This window comes from Myotis lucifugus, unplaced genomic scaffold (genome assembly GCF_000147115.1).
Source record: "Myotis lucifugus unplaced genomic scaffold, Myoluc2.0 scaffold_23, whole genome shotgun sequence".
Lineage (NCBI taxonomy): Eukaryota > Metazoa > Chordata > Mammalia > Chiroptera > Vespertilionidae > Myotis > Myotis lucifugus.
This window is the reverse complement of record NW_005871071.1, coordinates 1339568-1348097: the sequence shown is the minus strand read 5'-3', so window position 1 is coordinate 1348097 and position 8530 is coordinate 1339568. Positions and strand designations below refer to the sequence as shown.

The window sequence follows — 8530 nt, the reverse complement described above, 5'->3', positions numbered from 1 at the left end:
AACTCAAACTCAACTCTGTTCACTACCGCCTCCGCGCACCCCCCCCCCCCCTGCCCCCAATCCTAAGTTAAAAAACAAAAACAAAAACCGCAGGGGCCACCCCAGATGCAGTCATACTCGCCTCCTTTGTTTTGAGGGAAATAGATATTTTGCCGATTTTGCCTTCAGTGTGGAGCTAGGGAAGTTCTGATGCAGGTAATCTTTAGAGAATTAAGACAGAATGTTCAGTATATCTTCTAAATCTCACTCAACAAAGGGCAGTTTTAACTCTGTGAAGAAAGCAGGAGTAGGTTCAACAGTTATTTGCTTACTTGTGATTCCAGATGCTATACACTTACGCTCTCGTGCATGTGCTGATTAAGTGCTCTCAGTAGGCCAGAGCCCTCGAGATGTCCCAGCACATCCTGGTCGGGTGGAGGGATGTACTGGGCGGTGGCATCTCGAAAGATAGCAGCCAGGAAACGCAGCCTGTCAGTCTTTCTGACTCTCAAACCTGTGTTTTTTTCTGGGATTATTTGATTTGATTCTCATAACAGCTCTAGGTTGGTTTTAAAATTATTTCAGTGTTGCAAATTATTAAGACACTGAGGCACGGAGAGATTATATTTTTAAGACTTTTTTTTGGAGAGATTTCGAATGTTCTGGAGTATAGTGCACCGTCTGTAGCCTAATCCTGACCCTAACTCTAACCCTAACCCTGACCCATGGGACGGTGTTCCCTTGTGCTTTCACTCACAGTTTCATTTCACAGTCGTCTTTTCACTCAGTTTCCACCAAAACCAGACTAGGGTTTTCACCAGGGGAGGTTTTCATGGAAATGCCAGGTGATCCCATCAGCCACCAAGAGAGGAACACGTATCTGAAAGTTTTCCCGCTGGTCTTCCTAAACGAGTCTAACCTATTGGGTCCCCTGACCCTCCCAAGACCATCGTTGGGGCTTTCCCAACTTTCCTGTGAAAATCTCCCCCAAGCAATAGGATTGTTTCATGGAGTTTGTCACTTACCCTCATGTACTCCCTGAAGGAAGTAACCCCATGGTGTAGTCTTCCTAAGACTGTGCTTTCAACCTTCTCCAGAAGGGTAGGAAGTTGAGAACAAAACAGCCTCGGGCTTCACCAAATCGGTCCACACAGATGTTTCAGTAATGCCTCGTGTGTGCGGAGGTGGCTGGTCCCTCCCGGGAGATTCCAGAGAAGTGGAAAACCAGGCCCATCCCTGTGAATCAAACTCTCTTGTCTGTTGCAGCCTTGAAAGCTGTTAGCTCAGTGCCACCTTGTGGATGAAAAGAGCACTGTCAGTTATGACCACTGATTTTTCTTCTAGAGAACAATGATTTTCACCTCACTGGCATGTTTATATTATTAGATTTTGTGCATGCAGGTTGCTTTGGAGGGTCATTATTTTTGTTTTCATTTCCCCCTAATTTTAAACCTCTATTGAAATGATGCTGATCCCGGTGGGCAAGCATTTATCCGCTAGAAGAGCACAGTGGCTTTCTGATCGTGACCAAAGGGGAAAAATACCTCTTGCATTGCAACCAGTAATACATCCCTACAGATATGTGAATATTTAGTGCAAGAGTTTTACAAAACATTATTTGCTTGTACTCTACTCTGAGTATTCTATATAATAAAAGGCTAATATGCAAATTGTCCCCTTGACCAGGAATTTGACCGGGAGTTCGACCAGGGGGCGGGGCCGGCCAGCCAACCTCCCGGGTCCCCTCCCCACAGCCAGCCTGGCCCAATAGGCCCCAATTGGGGCGGGCCAGCCAGACCCTACCCGTGCACGAATTCGTGCACTGGGCCTCTAGTTCTTTTATATTTATTTTTAAAATTCTGGTCAACATCTATATTAAATTTATAACCCAATGTGTTGCTACCTGTAGCTGGAAAAGCCCCCCCCCCTTTTTTTTTATAGAAGAGGAAACTGAGGCCCCAAGGGCAGTGGCACTCACTCAGGCCTGCTGACCTCAGTAGTGGGGTCCCCCTGCTCCTTCTCAGGCTCTGCTTGCACACTGTCAAGGGCTCTGTGCCCCTGACGTGCCCCAGCTGAGCAACCCCTTCTCATTGTAGATGCGCCTGATGGAGGAAGAGTTGCGGGACTACCAGAGAGCTCAGGATGAGGCGCTCACGAAGAAGCAGCTCCTGGAGCAGATGCTGAAGGACCTGGAGTACGAGCTGGAGGCCAAGAGTCACCTCAAAGATGACCGCGGCAGGCTTGTCAAGCAGATGGAGGTCTGTGGGCCACCTGGGCAGCCAGGACCTGCGGAGAGCGGGAGGGGGACTCGAGGGAAGCAGCCTGCTTTTTATTCTCTCAACCAGCCAGATGTTAGGAAGGCTGTTTCTTATCTTTTGTATGTGCCCTGACCGGGAATTGAACCCACAACCTTTTTGGTGACCAGGAGGATGCTCCAACCAACAGCCACCGGCCAGGGAAGGAAAGTCTTTTCTTGACCTGGCGAAGCATAGTTCATAGACTCATAGGGCATCAGAGCTGGAAGGAGTGATGGAAGTAACAGCCTGGTGTCCTCATTGCCTTGGAGGGGAAGCAAAACAGAACCCCCAAGAGGCTAGGTGCTTTCACACAAGGGCACATAGACAGTTCGTTTTCTGTGTGCTGCGTTGGGCTGTGCTGTCGACTACAGAGGAGATGAGACTGCTGCAGATCTGGGGAGGGGCCGAGCGGTGCCATGAGGCCAAACTGCCTACATCCTAGGGACACCCCGACCCCATGCTCCGTTCTTGTTTGCCGATTTGGGCCCATTTTCCCTTACAGATGACCCAGCTTGGCCAAAGCTAGCAGCAAACTGGCTCAGTCCACTTTTGGATACACAGTATAAACACAGTCCAAGGCAGTATATCAGAAAGTGCTCAACAGAGTCACCAGCTGGGGGGGATCTGTTCACAAGATGAAAATGCCACACATTAGGAAAGTGAGTCAAGTAATAGAATCTAAATACGAACAGCCCACCAAGAATGGCAGGAAGAAACTTAATATCAGGCCACCTGAACTTATGGAAAAGAGTAATCCTCAAGAATAAAATCAACCCCAAACTAGAAAAACCCTCCATTCCCCCTCCCCCCATACCACATCCCATATCCCAGTGAAATTTGTAGAGGGAGAAAGAGACTTAAACATCCGCCTCAGATCTATGGGAGAAGATAAAATTGTCAAGGTTTTGATGAAGGGCAGAGAGTGCTCAAGGCCACCGAGAGAGCTTAAATTTAAAATCAATGGAATTCCTGATTCAACTTTGCAAATAAATAGAAATAACTTTTAAAACCTCCAGGGGGCTTAGTAGCAGTTCATATCTAGGGGGTGATGTTTCAGCCATTAAAGGTTTTATTAGAAGGGCCCTTTTTAGAGGCTGGGAGAACCTGGTTAGTTTTCTAGGATTGCTCTGTTTTGCTGATGTCCTGGTTCTGATTTCATTAGGGGATGTCATTTTAAGGCAAGCTCCATGCATCCCCGTTAACCAGGAAGTAGTAATTCTAGGGCCCAAACAATTTGGTTGAAAGCAAGCTAAAGCCTCATCAGGCAGTAGACTAAGAGCCTTTGGTGTAAGGACCCTGGGCCTGGCCCCCTGAGTGCTCGGCTGGGTTCTGTACAGAGCAAGTGCTAGGCAGGAAGAGAGCCCTGAGAAGAGGTGCTTTCAGCTAAACATTGGGTTGTCAGGTCACCCCTTCTAGAATATTCTGACTTAAAAAAAAGAGCACTGACTTTTGCTAAGTCAAGGTCTGCAAGCAGTGGCATAGCTAAGCTTCCTTTGCCCCTCTGTGATATTTTAGGTATTTCTCTGTTAATTACAAAATGAATGGCTCTCAAGGGCACATCCTGAGAGGCACCCTGGAGGGGTATTTCCTCCCCTAAGAGCCAGCTGGCATGCTGTCTTGTGGTGATAATATCTTGCCTCTTCCTTCACTAGCATTTCAGCTAATCCTCAGGACTCAAGAGCTCTCTCAACAAGGAGCATTTTCAGTAAACTCAGAAATCAGGTGGTAGGTAGTCTTATGTAAATGTGGCCCTTGTGGGTCTGGTTTCCCAACTTGAGTGAAACTGGCCTTGGAGGAGTCGGCACCACTGAACAAATAGAAGGTTTGGTGCAGGATTCAGCTGTAGGTCCTGAGTTGGGCTTTGAGACTCTTGGCTAGTGGGAGAGAGCTGTCCAGGATCCCTACAGATTTCCGTCAGTAACAGGGAAGGCATGCATACACATTTAGTCATTCACACAGATTCTGTGACTTTTTTTTTTTTTTGGCCACTTAGAGAGGCACCCATAGCTTGCCAGTCAACTTAGATGATGGCAGAGACAATATTTATGTGCAGATGCCTCAGACTCTCGTGTTTAAAAACTCTCAATGCTGGTTGCTTTTTTGTGTGTGTATGTGTGCGTGGCTCTGAGTTAACCCAGACATATGACAAATTGGCTGGTGGTAGTAGAAACACATGCACAAAGCCCACATCCCCAATCTAGGTGAGGAGGTTTATGTTAAAAACCTTCTTTTTTGTACACAAAGATACTTTGCAGTTCTTTTCTCTTAATGCTCAATGATGTTCCATTAGGAGCCAGCGAGGAAGGCAGAAATTACCCTTCTTCTGTGACGGTTCGTTTGGCAGAATGGGCCATACTGTCTTTATGTTACTCTGATGCAAATTTGGGACCGCAGAGCGCCACGTGAGGTTCCTTGGAAGCAAGAGGCAGGTGCAGAAAGGCTGTTATAGACGGACTCCTGCAAGGCTCTTGGAAACCCTGAGCAGGAGGAAGGCAAAACATTGTCTTGAGCGTGGAGTATTTAGAGGAATTTGCCTTGGATGATATCTCATTTCCCACAGTAACTTAGATGCCTTAAGGTAGATCTTAGCGGTTATTGGTCCATAAGGAGGAAAAAGACTTGAAAGAGATGCACTTAAATATCCTCAGTGCTTATGTCAGGGTCTGGGTGACATTTTTCTCTTTAATGTGTTTTCTAAATGCACAATTACATTTTCCAATATGAAACCAATAAAACCCAGATTTAAAATCCCTGCTTGGCCAGTATGAGAAATAGACCCTTTTTTCCCCAAGCCCTAAGGACGCTCAGCTCTCAGATGTGCCCCGGGTGGGTGGGGGGGGTTCCTTCCACAGGGCTGTCCTTGCTCCTGACCCAGGTAGGGTAAGTCAGCGGGCTGTGTTTGTGTCTTCTTTCTTAGGACAAGGTGTCTCAACTGGAGCTGGAGCTGGAAGAAGAAAGAAGTAACTCGGACTTGCTGTCTGAGAGGATCACTCGGAGCAGGGAACAGGTACTGCACATAGAGGGATGATGAGGGGGTTGTCCCCTCTGGAAAAGGAAATGCGAGAGGTTAAACCTGAGGATTCAGCTGGAGGAGGGAAGAAGGCTCATGCCTGTGGAAATGGTGGAAGAGTGCTTAGTCGGCACCATAGGAAGCTACGAGGAGGAAGGTGTCATATATAACGGAAGGCGGAAAGCGGAAGTTTCCCGAGTGGTTGTGGATAACAGCCTATTAGCCATCACAGGCACAGTGCTTTCAGAGCCGAAGCTCTAAGAATCATTAGTTCAACGAGCAATTGTGGGAGATTCGGTAGCTAGCACTACGGCGTGCAATGGAAAATCAATGATATGATGTAGACTTTTACTTTACTTTGCACGCTAATTAGCAATATATAAACCTATGAGGCGTTCACAGTGCAATAACAGTACCTTCCAAGTGAATGCTTTCTGCAGTTTTGAAAGGAGTTTCGCTTACATATGATCCTTACAGCAACCCCGGGGGCAGCTGGGCACAGTTCCCCCTGTCCTCACACAGTAGGTAATGGAGCTAATTTTCCAAACTACACTTAGTGTAATGGCAAGACTTTTAGATTGTGTTTCCCTTTTTAATTAAGGCAAAGTTCAGAGTGGTTACGTCACATCCTGGAGACGCAGTATCACCTCACTAGAACCTGGTGGCCACGTCCCCACTGCCTGCCCAAAGCCCCTGGGAGAGAACGTGTGTAAACGTTATGATTTTGAGAACTTCTGTTCACTCACCTCAGCCTTTCATTTACGTGATGCCCGAGGATGCCTGGAGGAACCTCTCCTGGGACGTACTTTCAGTGACAGCTGAGTTGTATGCCTTGCTCCTGAGGATGGTGCTGGGGAAACTGGACATAGATGTTTAGAAAACTCTCCACCTCTTGATTTGCCCTGGGCACGGTCTTAGTTAAACAAGGCCAGCAACACCTAAAAGCCTCGGGTGATGCTGAGTAAAATTTAGGAAATTATCTGTATAAAGGATTGACGTTAAAAAATCTGAAATGCAAATTAATTTTTGCAAAATCTTCCTTCTCCAAAGAAGCACTTTCCTCTGATCTCTCTTACACCTTTTCACGTTCACCACCTTCCCCCGTCTCAGGGTGACCAAGAGCTGTGGTTCCGATGCTGGGGGACAGTGCCATTCTGAGCTGGTAGCCTCTACTCAAGGCTGGAGGGGACTCACTGGCTTCTTTTCCATCTGCCATTGTTTCCCTGTTGACAGGTTCTTTGCAAACCAGCAAGGTGGTCACACTGGGCTGCTCCTGAGGGTGACGCAAGTTCCAACCGTAGGCTCCATCCCCCTCCCCACCGAGCTCAGCTTCTCTGGCAAGTTCCAGTGCTGTGGTAGCGGCCTTCCCCTGGGGGATGGCCTCCCTCCAGCGGAGCTGCAGAGTTTAGAGAAAGACCTTCATGAAAACCTAAAGGCCAGATGGAGAGCCCAACCGTGACCTTTGCGCCCTCATAGGCTCTTAGAAAAATTTTATAAATTTTCTCACTGGTAGAAAAGCTGTTGTGTTACCCATCCTGGCTAAGTAGCCACATTACCACAGGGCATTTCGGGATCTGCTAAGCATTTATGAGAGAAGAAGTGGCCATAACTTTGTTTTGCAAATGCTTCTTGTGAGCTATGCAAGGAGGAATGGTGGGAAAGCATGCCATCCTGTCAGTAACCAGGCAGTTAGAACAGACTTCCAGGCCCATGGCTTACACCCAAAACAAAACCAGACAGACTGACCCAGAAGGAGGTTGCCTCCCTTGGTTCAGCTGATGGCCCCGCCCTCAGAAATCAACCCCAGGAGCAGTTTGCTTTTGGCGCCTTGTCACTCCTCTCCGAGGGGCCCTGGGGGGCAGAACTCCTCTCCATGACGTGGTCATGGTTGAAAATATTTTCACTGAGCCAAGAACTTGAAGTAAGCCCAGGGAGGATGTTACGGGAACTAACTTGGCCTACTGGGAAGAGCACTGGGCTGCTCAGTATTTGTCAGGAGATTTCTGGAGGTTGTTCTAATTTCTAACATTGAAATGCTGTGAGAAGGTCTTCTAAAACCCAAAGTGTCCGAGTCACCCTTTAACTCTCTCATTCCCTCCCTGTAGCTGAGTTATATGCCCGAAGAGATGAGTTTCACAGTCTCTAGCCGCTTTGCCCTATTAGCTCTCTTTCCTCTTCTATTTCTCTGTTCTTCCTGACTCTCTGAGGTAGGGAGGGCAAAGCCTGGTGTCTGTTGTATTAGTAAGTGGAGAAATGGAGCATCATGTTCAAATTGAGGTAGGACTTGCTAAAACAACAGCTAAGCAAACCCCTGAGATAAAGTGATGTCTCCTGCCTCGGTGCCCAGGGCCTCTCTTCCGGCCAGTGTCGCCCCGGGTTTGTGAGGAAGGGCAGAAATGGGTGGGCCAAGTACCCGCCTCACAGGAAAGTGTTCCATTCTTTGTCAAAGTCAAAGTGAGACTTATGTCTTGCCCCTGAAAGTAAAAGCTCTGAGGAGAGGGGCCTGGGTGTAGGCAGTTGGGCCCTAATTTTGAAGCTGTTTCAGTCCACTTAGGTTAACCTTTAGGGCCGTGTGCCTGAGCCTTCCTGCCAGAGTCAGAGAAACGGGAGACGTCCAGACCTAAGGCCCCTTCTCCTCAGATGCTGACCTGGGACACCTGAACAGGAGATGTGTTGTTATCGCCAACCTGGTTTTGATCATCGAAGCTGAACCCTCAGCAAACTCTAGGCACTGAAGAGGGAAGGCGTGGGGAATTTTATTTTTTTGGATGTTCTTTCTTTAAATTTAAAAGTTTATGGCTCTTCTTAAACTCTACATTCTCAAAAGCTCCTCCTCTGACTCTTTACTTCCCCCAAATACCTCCCATTCCTTTTCCTAGTCTTAGTGATAGGGCTCAGGTGAAAAGGCTAGAAAGAAAGGGTTTCCAGTAATATTAGCAAACGGCCAGCCTCTTTCACAGAATCTTAGATCTGGCAAGGACTTTGGTGTTCATCCTGCCAAACTTCTTGTGCAAGACAGGAGAGATCTGAGGCCCCACGCCACCATGATCTGGCCAGTTAGTTACAGAGTGGTCTGTCTGAGGTCTCTGGACTCCCAAGACAGTGTTCCATCTAACCGTGTCTAAAATATGATAGACACCTTCTGTGTGAATGGCATTGCAGTAAATGAAATAGACACCTACTATGTGCGTGGCATTGCAGTAAATTAGACACCTACTGTGTGCTCGGCATTGCAGCAATGTGA

General features: G+C 47.6%; 1 protein-coding gene across 3 annotated transcripts in view; it reads left to right on the top strand.

Annotated features, from left to right (window-relative positions):
* Window positions 1-8530, top strand: part of CGNL1 (cingulin like 1) — a 135077-nt gene that overhangs the window by 114724 nt on the left and 11823 nt on the right. For 2 of the 3 annotated variants that reach the window (XM_023751608.1, XM_006085909.3), the window contains exons 13-14: window positions 2076-2237; window positions 5194-5283. In XM_023751608.1, the coding sequence (XP_023607376.1) occupies window positions 2076-2237; window positions 5194-5283 (252 nt within the window). Of the gene's footprint in view, window positions 1-2075; window positions 2238-4566; window positions 4937-5193; window positions 5284-8530 lie in introns of those variants that run through there. The other variant, XM_023751609.1, reaches the window with a different exon arrangement.